Raw genomic sequence first — 18272 nt, forward strand, 5'->3', positions numbered from 1 at the left:
TAATACAGTATATAGACATTTAAAAACTTTACTTATAAATGTAAAAAAAAAATTGCAAAACCCTAGCTGGTTTCAAACTAATTACTTGCAAATCAATAGCTAACGCTTTAACCTATTGTGCAATACTGTTGAATATCAGAAATCGGAGGAAAATATGTACATGTAGGCCCTTATTTAATTTCATTAGTTATTTCGAAAGAAAATACGTCACGATATGCAGATGTCACACGCCGCCTTGACGAACTGTTTCGCAATATTTCCTCTTTTAATGATATACGTTCATATGGGTTTTTGGTTTTTTTTAAATATTTCTTTGTATCAATTATTAGCGTTTGCTTGATTTTGAGGATATGAAGTACCACAAAAGGCATTGAAATATTATACCGGTAAATTACGTATGTTTATTTAAAATCATTCTTTGAATATATCATGAGGTGATCAAATACGGATGGGTTGATCAAATCTATCAGAAAGCCCGAAAGATTCCGTATTACTTGTATAATTTTCAGCAATATAATTGTGCTATGAAATATTGAAATAGTCAATGATGAATTGTATTGAATTATTTGTTACAAAATCGATTCGAAGTGTTATCACAGACAAAGACACCGGAAACTGTAAATATAGTACATGTATTATGCTTTGAAAGAATTATATCGTTAGTTGTTTTGAAAACGTAATAACAAATGCAACAGCAAGTGCTCCCCAGAATAACAATTTAATTTATTGAATTGAAGTATTATCTTGAATGTTTTGGTCAAATATCATTGCAAGGAGGTAGAACTATTTTAACAAGAGCTTGGACTTTGGGTAGTTGTGTCATACAGCAATGTGACGTAGACCTGTCTATTTCATTGCTGGTCACTCAGCCATTGCTCTTTGAAATCAACAAGATTTGTCTGACTACGCAATCGGTGGGTGCATATTCCGCTTGAAATCGCGTCATTTTCAACTTGTTTTGACGCAAGAAATAGGTAGCTTCGTCCAACCGAAAGTCCAAGGTCTTGTTAAAATGGTTCTAAATATACTTCGAATTTAGACCTCAACACAATATGCCCTTGTCATTAAAGTGGATTACAAGTCGGTAATTCAGTGGCATGTGCCTTCGCACGGATATGGATGGATACGTTTCCGAAATGTTTAGCGTATTTTTTGCTTCTGTCTTTGAAATATCTTAATTATCTTGGTTCGTAGTTTTACAACAACGAATAAATATCGGTTTTGTTGTTGTTTTTAAGTGATTGGCAATAATGGGTACTCGTACGTTAGCATATTCAATTCAGAGAAAAGCAAAATCATTGTGTTCTGTTGCGTTCCATTGTTACTTAAAATCTTGCAAAATAACTGTCTTCCCGTTGACTTTTCCATTTGAGAGAGTCAGTGAAGGCATAAACTAGCAATTAACGAGATATCTAAAAATACATACAAATTCTCTAATTTTAAACCTTCTACCATAAATAGCATCACTGAGGGTTAAAAATGGACGAGGAGATTATTTTTGTATGTTATCAACGGATCTGTAGCTAATTAGAAGAATCCTTGTTATCAGAGACTCTTGATGACTTCTAAACATCAATGGGTTACTGAGTCGTCGAGGTGGTGGTATTAAGGAATCTTTGTGAATATATAGAACCAATACAGAACAAAAGGGCTGTAATGGCGAATTCAACTCATCAATCGCTGAAGACGTGGCTAAACAGCCTTTGATGTTCTCGACTTATTAACTATAGGTACATTAGTACATGTCTGAATGAAATATTCATACTTTTTGTCTGACATTGGCGGTGATAATTGCTTAGGTCAAATGCCGGACACTATTTTGTAGACGATTCAATTAATGATGTTCTACGGTAAAGTTTTTATCATTTTGACCACGATGTATGCGCATGTATCTTATACATGTTCAGTTAGTGGTCATTGCGTTGTTTCCTACATGTATGTACAGTATTCATCGTGATCGTCTAATCATAAGTTGAAATACCTGCATCACCAGAAACTAATCTTGGATATGGACACAGATATTTGATTTCTATTTCTCATATCAATGTTCTCTAGTAGAAAATCTAACCAACTATTATATATTGCGTTTGAAAAGAAAAAAAATTAATCAGGTTCATGTCTACGCTGTTAGTGAAATTTAATACAGTTAGCTGCTGTAAAAGAACAAGGAAAACCTCGGAAGTGAAACTCCGTGATAGAGTAAAGAAAATGGCTATCTCTCTTCAGCGGCAGTCATAATGACGTCACGGGACAATGAGATAACTAGGACCGACATCAAATAAAATAAAGATTTGAGAGAAAGAAAGCTAATTGAAAAATCCATACTGCTCCAACTAGTCTTGTATGATTTGTATTATTTATTACAGAGCTCTTTAGATCAACAACCAAAAATATTAATATTGCATGCTATTTAGATACTGCTTGTGGAGACTGAAGGAGATAACGGGATTGTGTTACAAGCATGAGTATAGTAACGTTACCTCCCCCACCTTGCGTTGAGAGATAATTATAAATGTATCATGCCGATGATGGAGCCGCCATCGATCCATAGATATCGATCGCGGGGCAGATGTCCTTGATTTGTGATCGGTTTCACGTCTAATCAGGGATCACCTGGAATTTCTGAGTCCATCGATGACTTTCGTTATCTACCATTCTAGCTTAAAGAGAACTGTAGCCATGTTATTACAGGTTTTCTTCCTCTAAGACCTTATTGTTTTTATTCAATACCCCCCCCCCCAAAAAAAAAAAAAGACAAATCGGGTACAAAATCAACACTGCTTATTGGTGTATTGTAGACGCTAGTAATGATAGATCGTCTTCTTTTTTTATTATTTAGAAGACAAAACTCCAGCGAGATGTTGTCACCAAGCGGAAAGAAAACATCGATAGCACAGGATTGCAGATGCTGTCGTTAAACGGATAGCGAGTGCCAAATAGCTGCAGGTCGCCGTTGTACTGGCATCGAAAATGTGATTTACTGATTTGGGGTGTCAATCACTGGATATAGACTCCTCTTCATCTTCCTAGGTGATTAGCTTTACAACACGTTGACAAAAGCGCTGGGTCTCTCCACATTCATTCCCGCAGTGATGAGGAAGTCGTCGGGGCACGCGTGGTTTATCACTGAATAATGACTGAATACAGCGGCAGGTTTTAATCGTAGTGTATACAATTCCGGTTTTCACTTTGTCCATGTGCTTGTGATTTTTTATTAAATTTTTTTGGTATCGTTGCGACATTTGGGAATATGACGAATAGAAAAGGATTTATGGTTCAGCAAAATACGTTTTTGGATACGATTGCAACCCGATTTGACGGCACACGTAAGTTTCACTTTTTTTTTTCATGCTGTGAATGTTAAAAAAGATTAGAAATTTTACTTACAATGTTCATATTGTTTTATCAGCAATGACAAACGTTTTGTTCTCCTACATTCTATATTTAAAATGATGGTGTTAAAGTTTCTTCGCAAATTGGAGGAAAATTGTCGCCTTGGACTAACACATTAACATTGTCTTTAGTAATGCTTTTCATTTCGATTTCCCGACGGATTCCCAGCAATAAACTAAATGTGCTATATTGGAGGCAGAGCTAGATTTCCCAATGTGAAGATACACCCTAGGCAATCAAAGCTGTCGATACACATTATTGTACATTAAGGGCCACTTTGTTGCATATTGCATGAGAAACAGTGAGCATATATGACCTGTATATGTAATGATAAACGTATGCAATTTTCTCGAAATAGTTCCTCGCGCTGGTCAGGGGCTTTATCGTGATAGGACATGCAAATGAAGTGATTACGAGATTTTTTCTTGGACACGAATTTAGCCAGATGGTCACGCTGTTCTGTATTGTGTTGAGAGTGTCCTACAGAGATAATAGTTGGGGGGGGGGGGGGGGGGTAGTTAGTCAATAACGACTTATGTAATTGAGGTCTAGCAGGTTGGTCGTCGATAACCTTTTCTCAAATTATCTGCAGACCGATTAACAGTCACTTGAATGATTCCATTAAAAGTGTATTGGATTTATTTAGTGACACAATATGTGGACATACCATGATTCAGATCAAATATTTAACGAGCTTAATGTAGAACACGGGTGTTGTTTTTTATGATCACATTACTTGTTTGCTAATGTTCGCAAGGATTTATCTTTATGTCAGTAATAGATGTCATTATTGGAATATTCAATTAGTAGTCAGTTGATAATTCATACCTTTATTTTTAATGGGTAAAGATGCTTGCAGTGTTTACTTAAACCTGGTCTGATTAAATTTATTAGTACGATCAAAATTTCTTAAACCCCAACCATACTTGAGTATGAAAAAAAGCTTGTTTAGTTTTTGCGGTAGAAACTCAAATCTAAGAAAAGTTTGCTTTTAAATTGCAATGAAACCGAACCTTCCATTAAGTGCTGACAACAAGCCACAAGTTTGGTTAATTTCCGCGTTATGGAATAATTGACTTTTTGTGCCACATGTTAATCATATCATAAATAACTTTGGAGTTCTAAGCAAACAACTGCTAAAAGGTTTGCAATGCTTAGCATGCCCAAAACCAAGTAAATCGGGCGATCCGTGGTGATGGCTATCGGAAATCAAATCAACTTGCAATCTCATTGCATAACGGTGATTAATTCGTTTAATTTACTGCATCACGGGAAGTAGTGTAACCATATGACCAATTAATTTGTATTTCTTACACAGTAAGGATGCAAAGTATGCAGTTTTTAAGAATTAATAATGCATATATAAAATATAGATCTTATTAAATTTATCATTAAAAAAAACCTCCTCCCCAAATACCACCCCTGAACCTCCTCGCCCGAAACAAAACAAAACAAAAACGAAGGAAAGCGAAAGAAAAAGTTTATAAGCACAAATAATAAATAGAAAGTTTCAAATCGAAGAAAACATATAACATTGTAAATCAATTTTAAAAATGCCAAATGTAATTTGTTAGGCTAGTCAAAGTCTTTTAGCAAACTGCTATTTCTGGGCATAGCAACTGCAATATATAACGCAATTTTCACTATAAAAAACATAGTAAGCTTCCCATACAGATGTATTTTTCCATTATTATTTGGGTGGGGGTGGGGGGTGTGGGTGGGTGGAGGTACTTTTATCAGTTAAATTTGAGGCGTTTACATATGCACGCAACTGGTGCTTGTATAAAAGAGGTATTTATCAAACAATAAGATTTTTTTCATTAAAGACAGGCGTTGAAAATATGCGAAATAGAGCGAGTTTCATTTCAATATTGTTTTGTATATATTATAGTTTACACGTCGCAAATAATCATAGAAATGAATAAATGATTCAATATCTCATATAATCTTTAATACAAAATGTATAACTAGCCTGAGCCGGTGGCTTAAATGTCATTGAGCTTTTTCGATAACAGTTTGTTGGTCCTATGTTGTCGTTCGTTAGGTCCATTTCAACCAAACGTATTCCAGAGGACATGTATCTTTCAAGTTTGTTTGATATGCTTAAATAAAACCTTTAATGGAAAATTCTTCTACATGGAATGAAGGCTACAACACTAAAATTGATTATGAAGTAAGCTAATATGAAGTGTTTGGGTTTTTTTTTCTTCTTAAAAAATCTCACTTTTTCATTTTTTTTGGTGTCCAACTATGATAATATGTCTGTTAAATATATATATTGATTCAAACATGCTTTCCGTATTGGGTTATACTTTAAAGCTCTGTAGTTACTTAGTATCTAGTAATCGCTAGTAATCGCTGGTTTGGTCACAATAAGACATTGTTTTTAGGCTATCGGTTTGGCCTTTTGGTAACTTAACCCGTTCGATTGTTGAAGTAAATGTACATTGTAGTAGTTTGCTTCTCCGTTTAGTTTTGTTGAAATAGTATAAACTGTTGCTTTGTAGACATATAAATCTTTGTGAAAAACTGTCTTCTTCAGACTTCTAGGTTAATTTTATATAATCATCTCAAAATGAATGCTGTTCAAAGAATATCATTCAGTGTGTGGTATGTGTAGCATTATGTTTCAAAATTAAATCTTCCTTCTTGAAAGTTGTTTGTCTTTCTAGACGTGGAATTAGATACTGGGGAGGCAAGCAATTTAAATATCCCGGTTATTTATTGGTCTACAGTTTCGATAGAAGCTAGCTATAAGGCTACTGTTGTATGATAATCAAAGCGCCCCTATATTAAAAACCTCTACCATTTACATAGTCCAAGGCCAGTTTTAACAAATAAACTTTTCCCAATGGGCTGGAGAAAATGAATTGAAGTACATTGCTCCTCCTTTTCAAACACATCAAAATATCCAACATCTGATGTAAATGTAGTAAATAAAACATTGTAAATATAAACTAAAGTGTACTTCTGTGGTTTTCAATGCTAATAGAATATATTCAATTAAACAGGTCTCATTTACAGGGCGTGTATTCTAAATTGGCAAAAACAATTTGCTTCCAGACTCAACACCCATCAACTCATCAACCAGTTCGTGTTTTTTCGTCTCGTCTTTTTTTTGACTGTTTTGACAACAGTCAAAAAGACGAAAACACGAACTCACATCTGATGCGTTAAAAGGTTCAATGTATGATTCTAATAATTATCCAAATAAAAGATGAATACTTTCATCCAAATCATTTTGGCTACGTGTGTTGTCATAATATTATGTTCGTAAGGTCAAATTTTCCTTGAGAAGTCAATTTAATTTAATTTGCTCCTTTAAACCACCATACAACGGCAATTGTGGAACATACGTCAAAACTGTATTTACACAATATTTCCATCGTTTTAAGTATGCAAGTATTACATGCACACAATATAATATTTCTAGCAACATACAGAGGATATTGAAATTTTGAGAAATTGGGAATCGGAAATTACTACACTTGTTGACAGATTAACGATTGAATGTTTTTAGCTACAAAAATATATAGTAACACAGTCACACACATTATATAAGTAATGTACTTTCTGAAATATTCTTTACCATCTATGCTATGTTAAAATTAGCAGTAGTTTCTTTAGAGATAAAAGTATGTCCAACCTACGCAGTAAAACAGTTAAGCTTCTGATAAGAGGAATTAAAATAGATAATTGCTCCGAAAATGTAAACGCCAAACTTTAACAACAAAAACTAAAGTTTATTGTAGGAATATTTCTTATTTGAAGCATATCATAACACCTCCATATAATTCACTCCTTTTGAAGGGTTCATGCAAAAAGATGACTTTCTGCTAATACCAGAAAAAAGAAATAAAAACATGCTGTTTTATAAACAATATAATTCCCAATGCGAATGATACTAATCCTCCATACGGTTTTCGATATTCAGTAGGAATTTGGACAAAAGTCAGTTTGTCATCTGTTATCCTCGGACTACGCCCTCGGGAATATGATATACCCAAGGGCTGACAAATAACTACTGTCAGGTAAACCCATTTAACTATGATAGTTACAAACTTACTATAGTCGATGCACCGTGGACATTTAGTGGTTTAATATTAATAGTTTCTTTTTTAGAAGGGCAAGTACACTTGTGATAGTCAACCCAGATAGGAGTAAAAAATGACCAGTTGTCCTCTTTACATATGATCTGATTGCCTGAACATTATTTTTTAACGTGTTTGCATGTTGAATTCATTAAGTCAAAAACTGCGGGAGTTTTGTTGTTAGGCACACAATTCTATTTACCGCCCTTTAGTGCAGTATTCCTGCGTTGTACAATAAATAAATAGGACAAACTGATTCAATAATGCAAGTGCTCGTTTATAACTGGTTGTCAAAACTTTTGTTCTTTTATTCATTTTACTTTTTTTTCTTACTTTTTGGTTATAAAAACAAAGCGTAAAGGTCGAAATTAAAAAATTAAAAAAATTCTTATTTGATAAAACCAGTCATTAAATTCCTATGATACATGTACCTGTGTACGGTTTCAGAAACGACAGCTATGCTATATATAGGTAATTTTGCATCATTTAGGATTAAATCACATTTACAAGAATTTAAGGTCAATTTACTCAATGTTTATCTATTTCTAGATACTTTAAGAATAGTGCAATATTAAAGAAAATGCTAGTAAGAACACGTAGTTACATGTACCGATTAAACCGATCTATGTTAATTTTATCACCCTTTAATCGAGTTTTAAATTTCAACATTGAGCAATTGTATTGGGATTACAAATATCTAATTTCCAGAGGAGTTTTTTTTCTGTTTTACGAGCACTGGGTTGTTTGATTAATGTTTTACAAGAATAATGGTTTTGATAGTGTGATATTATCTGATACTTCGTGCAGACTTGTATTAAATTTCCTCGAAATGTCCAAAGACAGAAAAATGACCATAAATCTTTGCAAATGCTTTTGGATAACATAAAGCAAAATAAAAAAAAATTAAAAAAATGGATGAAAATAATTGAAATAAATTACATACACAATAAAAAAGGTCAGATATTCAATATTAGCTTCCAGCTGTTTCCTTTGTTGAATCTGTTTAGATGCAACTGTTACACTTACAAAACAGATGAAGTAAAAGCTAGATTTTTATATTTTCCTTGTCTGTGATAACAATACGAATCGATTTTGTAATGCATTTACAATGCAATACATTTCAACAATGACTATTTTGATATCTTAATCCTTCAATTGATGAAAATATATATATATATATATATATATATATATATATATATATATATATATATATATATATATATATATATATATATATATATATATATATATATATATATATATATATATATAAAAGCACTAAAAATAACCAACGCACGAACAATAAAGTAAAATATTGACAAATTTTCGGGACAACCCGTCCCTTCTTCAGGACAACAAAATAAAAACTACATAAGAAAGAAGAAAAACATCTACAAAACTAGCACTAAACTAAACTAAATAATATATAAAAACTAGATAATGTTTAAACACCGGATCAAAACGTGGCAGCTACATCTTTATATTTAAGAATTCGAGCCCGAGAAAGAAAAATCCCGTCCGACGCAGCGGACGGGATTCCTACGTATGCTTCTTATATATATATATATATATATATATATATATATATATATATATATATATATATATATATATATATATATATATATATATATATATAAAAGTTATGAGTAAATATTCCTTTAATATTATAAGATGGTCAAATACAGTCGGCCGTAATCAAATCTATCATAAAGCCCTTTCGTGCTTTATTGGGTTTGGTCATCCTGACCGTATTTGATCACCCCATGATACTAAAGATATGATTACTTATTCTTTAAATTATAACATAAATGGTCAATTTTATATCTCTAAATATATTCTATTTCTGGGTTGGTTTGCTTGTGTTTCGATTTTCTCTACTACAATCAAATCTCTTGGAGGTTTTTTTTTTCAAAATGTACAGCTTCATAAACTACAGCATTGGTTGCATTACAATTTTGTTCGCTTTATTCATTTAAAAAAAAAGAAAAAGCATTATTTGTCTTGGTCAAACTTTATTATGGATATAGAAAATTTTGTTAAGGCTATGTAAAACATCAGACATGACGGACGCAATCAGGAGTGTGTGTGTGTGTGTGGGGGGGGGGGGGGGGGTTGGTTGTAAGTTCTCAGACGGGTAAAGGTGACAGGCGTTGATGTCCAACCAACATGCCCCCCCCCCCTCCGGCAAATACACACGCAAACCAAATTGAAATCCATCGAGTCCATGGATTTTGCCTGCGGCGTGTTAACATATAATTATAGCTATAATCTTTGCTATTACGATTAAAATATCATTATTAATGATCTAAAGATCTATCTGTATTTTCCGCCACTTTTCTTCGCCTGTGTCACAAGTCGATTTACTATTTCTGTACGTTGCAAAAACTTTACAACCGTTACTATTTAAGCATTCTCAGAACTCATTCATTTGTTTGTACGCCTTCAAAATCATGACTTCCTTTATCCCTTTTCACACAGTTTTTAGAACATTTATTCATTTTTATGTCTAAAAGCCTGAACTGAAACAGGAAGCTATTTTTGTTGTCGGGTTGGGTTAAACTGCGTGATTTCAAGTTCCTGCTGAATGTAAACATTGTAATCAAAGCCACAATAAAGCTATTTCTGTTTTAGATATTGATTAATTTACGGGGTGATAATTTGAATCCCGATTAATCAAAATTGCTTATTAGATATTGGACTTGCAACCTAAATCATTCTTCTTTAATGTTAGAGTACTACTACGATTAAAGTTATGTTTACTACACTTATGTTTTTATAAACGTTGATATAAAGCAATGTTTTCGTTTCCTTATCATAGAAAAGAAAAACATATGGCAACAAATAAACAAAATTTGTATATGACATTGTATGACAACAAATAAACACAATTTGTATACGACATTGTTTTCCCAATGTGCTACGTATAAGACATAAAAGGTGTAAAAAATGCTATTAAGCATTATCTGTTTTAGGAATAATGTTGTCTTTAATCCTGCTTGAAAGTTGTTTGAGATCCTATGTACAAAATTATCTCCAGTAATATTATCTTGTCTTGTAAAGCAAAAAGTTAACATAGTGTAATGGTCCTGTTACATCCGATAGCATACGTAATTTCACTATTGATAAATAGGCTTTAACATGAAAGGATCATCTATCGCTTATTTGTAATTGAAGTTTGCCATGTTTCCTTTAGGGTACAGCATTTTAAGCAATGGCTGCGATGGAAAACTTGTTTGGTTTAATTATGCAAAATTGATGGTACATTCATCGCTGCATTTATTGCCTTTTTAAGATCTAGCGCAATTGTGTTATGGAATTGAAAAAAAAAATCAATTCCATTTATTATGGAATGCAATGCTTGTTTGATAAAAGATAAGCTTGTGTCCCAGAACCCAATGGAAATCATACTTTTACCACAAAAGTCATGAATTAGACCAAAACAAATCTTAACGCTTAAAGAGATTCGGACAGAATTGCAGATTAATCGGAATGAGCAATGAAGGCGTCCATTCTCCGATCCCTACCAACTTCCTCGTTTCTGTATGTCAGGCCGTTTCCAGCGTTTGCTTGAATTCTTCTGGCCAACAAGACCACATAACAGCACTTTCCTACACATAATGATTTTTCGGGTCCTTTCAAATCAACTTTGTATTGTCTGTCTTTGGAACCACGAAGCTGTTTTGGACTTTATTCAAAATTGCAATTGCTATCAAAATAAATAATTATCCGAAACCAAATATTTGTAATTAATAATCTGATAAGAAAACATTTTAATACATTTTCAAGTTTTTATGTGATTTAATGATAAAAGATCAGACAATAATAAAATTTTGACATGTCTAAATGTGAAGTTTTTTTATGTACAACTGCCATTGGTGAAATTGCAAACAATCGTAACCTTTTAAGTTTGAACTCCCGTTGCAAAGTAATGATTCTCCTTCCAAATAACGGTGAAAAGTTTTTTACAGTAAATTGTTACTGAAAACCCCCCCAGAAAACCTAATAAAAATACTCTCATTTGTAAAACATATTCAAGCCTCAGAATATATCAGGCTTAACAGAATTTGCAAGGACTTGGAGCATTAAAAACAGTAAGGTATACAGTAAGAAAAGGTAAAATGCCGTCAGCCATATTTTCGTTTGGTTTTGAGAAAACAATTAATATTCCATAAAGAGATACCTCATGGGACCGCTGCCCCGATTATATCTAGAAACAAATGCATCTTTGATATAACCATGGGGTTCCTTGTGACATAGTTGTACTTACTCAACTGACATTTAGCCTGTATAAAGTCTTCTAAAAATGGGTTAATCACTGTGTGTAGGAGACATTAAAGATTAAAGATTAAATTGTTATGTAATCGTAAGTGGGATGCGGCCATACAAGTATCTAACAGGCTCCCGTGAAAGTGGTAAATTGAATCAATGGCTCAAGAAACCATATATCTATACAAAACGCACATCCCCCCACAGATGATACAAGATTTAACTAAAAAGTGCGGTCAGTTTATTTAAAAAAGAGACAAGGGACTATACACACACACACACACATATACAAATATACCAAAAAAATAAATATATATATATTCACACACACACACACACACACACACACCCACACACACACTCCCACCCTCACCTCCCCCCCTCCTCCCCCCCCCCCACAATATTTGATATTGCAAAATATTTGATATTGCAAAATTTATCTGATTAAAATTGCAATAGTATACTGATTCTATTCCCAACAGGGTACTAATATTTAAACAATAATGATGAAAATAAGGATAAGAAAGGTTTTCAGTATGAATTCATGTACGTACATAGAGGAGTTTCTGTGCGGTTGACTAATTATTGAAAGCCACTAATACCGTCCATTGTATTCCCATCGCATATTCCCGTGGCCCTTCTTCACCTCTCTATTCAGGTTTCACATTCTAATTGATGGACATGTCCTGGTGTTAACGGAAATGAAAGAACCTGATAATTCACCTGCAAAGAAGCCGTGAGAGACATATTATCGTGTGTTCTTTTGATTACCTGAAAATGCTGGCACATACATGCACATCTAGTAATCAGTTACTCTTTATATCTTTGTCGACTGAAAAATGGATCGAAATCTTCAAAATTTTGCTATTAGATGGTATGTACGAGTAATTGTTTTAATAGGTTGTACCGTAATAACACCCAAATACTTCATGGCAACACAATGAAATATACATGTTCCTCAAATCCAAATATCGTCTGCTTGAATGACGAGGTGCTCAGCGAGACCCTAGTAATATTATATTCATATCGCCCAGTAACAGAAAAAGACTGGAATTAACGTTTTAAGGCATTTAAATAAAATATCTTTGAACAATTATCAGGATTTTTTTTATCAAGAATAATTTGCTTTTAATATTTAATTACTAAAAATAACAAACATTAACAGCACCGACATTATATAAAAATGAAACATCAATTCATTTACTTAAATGATTAAAAAATACAAACAAAACTTGTCTCGTATGAATTTCAGAACTTCTCAAATGATGAATATATCATTTCTCAAGTTATTTGGCTGCCTAGATAAAAAATTTGAAATAGCCAACAATTTGCAATATATATGTAATTTCAAATTCAACATCTGTTCTTGGTAAGTAACAGTTTGGTTAATGTTTAATTAGATTCTATTGTGTATTTTCGAAGTTAAATAGTTTACAATATACATGTAGTTATATGCAGTTTGGATATTGAAGGACCTCAATGATCTACATGTCAGCTCATAACTTTACGTGGATTCTTATTGTTCCTTTCCATTACGTTTACATGAAGAAGAATTCATTATATTATGTCTTTCTTCAAATAAATGGACCGTTTTGCTATTGATTTTTTTAAATGACAGCAAATAATAAAATCTTGAACAGAACAAACACAAACTGCATTTTAACGGCATTGAATTCCGTTTCCTCTAATTGTAAATGGTTGTAAAATGTCCGATAAGATATTGATATTAAATGTCAATGCTCAGCTCTTTCAGTGGAATGGAAATGCAAACATAAAAAAATCAAATTTGTATAATGTTGTTAATCTGCTGTAAGCGGACATTAAAATGTTGTTTTCCTTGTTATTCCAATGTTATACTTGGATTAACAGTTTGTTACAAATATTTCTTTAATCATAAGACATACCCGGTGTGAGGTTTTCCGATAAAACCACATTACTATGAAATGATTCCTTACTTAAACTTGGTATTAAAACACATCGAATAATTCGTTTATAACCAAAGAACAATCGTGTGTCCTCCATGCTTTTGAGAAAGTTAACGTTCCGCATACAATCCAAAAGTTATAAATTATTTAGAGATATTGCATTCTACCTTACATTCAACTTGAAAATGACAGAAACAATTATAATTTGGGGGAGAAAATCAACTTTTGAAAATAAAAAGCAATTTATAAAACAAAACAAAAAAAACAACAAAAAAAACCAAAAAAAAAAGCAAAACAAAAAAACAAAAAACCCTTCTATTCGAAGTCGTGACCATTGGGTCAGTTGACAGAAGCTAATGACTTACTCTACAGGAAGAGCCGACTCAAACTTTCGATACGACAGATTCACAGTCAGTTAAAGTAGCCATTTTGTGACTTGTAATTGCTGTCAAAAAGGTAATTATCACGGGGTGTCAAGGACCCTTAATTACAAGTAGCCTTTTTGCCATCTCATTGCTGAGCAGTTTTGTATAAGGTGAAACCTATTCTGGTGCAACACCCTTCTATTGTATTAAACGCCGACTCAACTTATTCACTTTTAAGGACGAAATCTTATCATGCAATTGAATGTTTTCATTTTAAATGAAAAAAACCCCCCATCAATTTCATCTTACAACATTTATCCAAATCATCGTTGCAAAATTGAAATACACTTGAAAAGGTGTCACAAATTACTTTTTTTATTGCCAGATTGTAAAACAAATACATATCGATTGTTCTTACAAGCGTTTTCCCATTGTGACCTTTACCGTTGGACAAGTTTCGTTAATTGGTCACATTAAGCCGAAAACAGCATGAAGTTTTGACGCCAAATGTTTGTCTCTGGTGCCCAATGATGCATCTGAAATGAAAAGCAATTGAGATAATGCGTTAGCGTTGACAAATTTGGAACATGCTGCGACGTCACATCACTATCCTCTGTATCTCCTGCATCAAACCATCGCTGTCCTTTAAATGGCAGTCAGCAAAGCCTCCATCAAACAGCGATGAAACACGCAAAAAGTGGAAGTCTTTTGGGTTTATGTTCTTGACAGAACTCGTTAGTTTTCAGATGCATCAATTGCTCCCAGTGGGGCTATTTCATATATTTGCTTAAAGGGGGACACTTCCTTCTACTGCTATCAACGGTACTATCGTGGATTAACGAAGTACAGTTCTCAGTAGTCCCCTCCTGGTGAGACCGGAGGAAACTATAGTCTTTTTGCTGTTTGTCTGTTATTACTCATTATGTCCCAACTTCGTTTTCGAGACTTATGTCATTATCGTTTGGATTTTTTTTAAAAACAATTTGTTAAATCTAATCAACAGATGACAAAAAAATTAATATTTAATCCACGTTTTTTTCTGAACGGGATCGTACTTTTAAAAAATTTTACCAAATGTTTCCGAAGCACGTAAAACGGAACCTTATACAATTGGGGGTGCCGTTAAGGAACATGAATTGCTTATGCAATAATTTCAGATTTGTTTATCATCAGTTTTATTAAATGATGAGCAGATGATGAGAGGATAATTCATGTTTCTAATAAATTTAAACAAAAAACATAACTTACTATTGCGTGATTTCCAATGTCCTTTTTCGTAGGACAATATCACATTCCATTGAGAAAATTCCGTATAAGGGAATGTTTTCTTGGAGGTTTGTATTGAGTTCGGTTTATTTAGTTTGTTATGAGGTAATTTCAAAAGTGTCTTACTTACCCATCTAACAATAACATATTTACTTTCAAATAAATAATATATGAATACTCCGAATTGTTGGTAAAGTAATAAAAACTAAATGATATTCTACTACAGTTATTGCCGAGATCAAAGAGATGCCGCGGACATTATTCTCCTATATACCACGAACGTCATCAGTAAATTATCAGATCAGAAATACCTATTTGTCTCGCACTGATCATGAAAATACAACTTCAAACCGTAGAAAGTTTTAAAACTATGTCAATTTCACGTTTTAGTTCCAGTCAAAACGATGTGTATTACCTCGAATGTTTATTTTTAAGAGATCAATGCGGCTGTTTCTAGGACCTCCCTAGCACATTTTCACTGCGTGTTTTTACATAAAATATATAACATGTAATAGTAATAGTAATAATCGTATTAAATTGCCCTTAAAATATTAGGAATATGATTCAAAGATATTTTATGAATAAGTGAAGAGTATTAAAAATCCAAAGAAAAATTATGTCGTCTGCAAGTGATTCCTTTAATCGATATACATGTAAACATTACTAACAAAACCGTTGGGGTTTCACGGAACAGCTGTCAAAAAGACCTAGATCATCTCTCTATAGGAGAAACGATCTGTAGAAATACTGGGCTGTTAGTAGAATAGAAATAAAGTTCTTGTTATCGTGAATGTTGCAGGATAACCTCCTCAGTCTCGAAATGTTGTTTGAAATATAAAAGCCTCGGCGTTACAAAAACTCGTACTTTATTTCTTAAATACACAATACCATTGAAATAAGTTGTTAATTGTAATATCATATTTTCCAGTTGAAAAAATTAATTGGAAAGCCTCTCAACATATGTTGTTATCGTCTTCAATAATTCTATGTAAAATAGCAACATATATTAATCTTTTAAATGTTCCACAAAGCATTCCGGGCTTTTCCCCCGTTACACACGGAATGATGTGATGTCATCAGCAGTCATATATTAAAAGAAAATCAAGGTGACATTGTTCACTCAAAAAAGCCCGTCTTCTAGAATCTTTGAATCAGTCGTTTTTAACCAGTTCCTGTGTAAATTGCAATATTACACAATCACAATTTGTTTTTAAAAAATCGGAAGCAAAACAACAATACTATTCCTGTAGGAAATATTGCCATGCATGGTAATTTCTGGATTTTTTAGAGTTCGTGACTTTCTTAATTCCCATTGGGTTGTTGATTTGTCTGCAATATAACCAAATCTTTTCTCTTCGTGGGTTTATTCAAGAGAGAATGCAAAGTGAATAGTATACATACACTGTGTAAAATATGTCCTTTCCACAATAAACATATACATTTGTACCGTATTTCTATATTTTAGTTTAAAATTGACATTCAGAGTTGTACTATAAGTTCAAAAAACAAGAATGAAAAATTGTAATTATTCAGAGTAAATCTTTAGGAGAATCCATTACATTGACTTGGAACAAACAACAATGTCCGGAAAGTTAAAAAATATTTTCTTTAAATTCACAACAGTAACTTCTTAATTCAACTGAGATTTAATAAATTGCTACATATTTGATATTCATTTTTTTTTCATAGATAAAATTTAAAAAAAAAACCCAAAAACTAGCTAATGGATGCCATTGTTCATACAACATCCTTATTTTGCAAAACACGTTTTTCCAGTCTTTGTTAATTGTGAAAAATAAGTTCAATGATAGCTTTTATTTATTTTTTATCTTAAAAATATATTTGTTTTTTAGCCATTGACGTCATTCACCAACAGCTTTTTGTGACAATTCACTGTCGGATCTACTGTGTACTTTTATCAAGAGCATTACCCTATGGCTAACGGGCAAAATCTGCGAAACAGAGGAAGACAATTTTAGAATTGTTCTTAACGACCATTAATTGTATGAAATTATAAATTATTAAGATTTTATCATCGATTGTAATTGGGCATTTTGCGGTCGTTGTTATGATAAAATTAACAGCCTGTTCTGATTTCTGGGTTCTTTATCAAAGACACAACAATCCACTTAGCTCAAACGCAGTTTTTCCGCATATTGATATCATTGAACAAATGTTTAACTAGCTCTTGTGCTATTTTCTTTTCCACTGAGTGTGGAATTAATGCGGATATTACATAACCTCTTCTGCAAGATTTAAGGATCTTGTTTTATATACTTAAGTCTCAATGTATCCGTTTGGTTTTTTCCAGTAAGCAATAATCGATACATCATATGATCTAGAGTTATTCTGGCCATTTCCCTGCCTGTACTGTTGAATTAACCCCTTTGTTACAACTCGCTTCTCTAACTATGTTGTAAACCCCACTCTTTCTAAACCAACACAATGCTTTTTGTTTGATTCGTTGATTCGTATTCTCCATAATTTTGAGTTTCGAATGACAAAATCTCAAATCCATATTACCCGCACACAAATTGGTGTCTTTAATCTATTGATATCAAGAAAATAATATATTTCTATCGGATGCATGATTAATGGGAAACAGGGATTTCTTTTTTATTTGTAGACGATTTCATATCAGCCTGTTATAAGATTCTTTCTAAAGGTAATGAGATTAATTTTCGTCCCTGCGTGACTCCATGGAAACGAACGAGGTTGTCAGCATAGCCAGTACAATGGCGTTGCTTGGTTGGCGTGTGCGTTTTTGTTTGATGACAAATGATCGACTTTTTATCTACAAATGATTTATTACAGTTTTTAAGAGTGTGCACTAATAATTGGTTTCTCTCCTTACATGTTTTTTGTGATTTACTGCAGACTAACGTTATAACAACTATAAAGAGTAAATATGTCTCTATCTCTCAAAATATGTCTTGTTGCTTGAATAATGACCAGATGGA

The 18272-nt window shown here is 32.8% G+C and overlaps 1 protein-coding gene across 3 annotated transcripts in view; it reads left to right on the forward strand.

Moving 5' to 3' along the window:
• Window positions 1-18272, forward strand: part of LOC105343990 (potassium voltage-gated channel subfamily H member 8) — a 41164-nt gene that overhangs the window by 9478 nt on the left and 13414 nt on the right. For all 3 annotated transcript variants that reach the window (XM_011451533.4, XM_011451532.4, XM_066072476.1), the window contains exon 2: window positions 2840-3326. In XM_011451533.4, the coding sequence (XP_011449835.3) occupies window positions 3251-3326 (76 nt within the window). In that variant the 5' untranslated portion in view covers window positions 2840-3250. The remainder of the gene's footprint in view (window positions 1-2839; window positions 3327-18272) is intronic.

The sequence above is a fragment of the Magallana gigas genome, chromosome 2 (assembly GCF_963853765.1).
Source record: "Magallana gigas chromosome 2, xbMagGiga1.1, whole genome shotgun sequence".
Taxonomy (NCBI): Eukaryota; Metazoa; Mollusca; class Bivalvia; order Ostreida; family Ostreidae; genus Magallana; species Magallana gigas.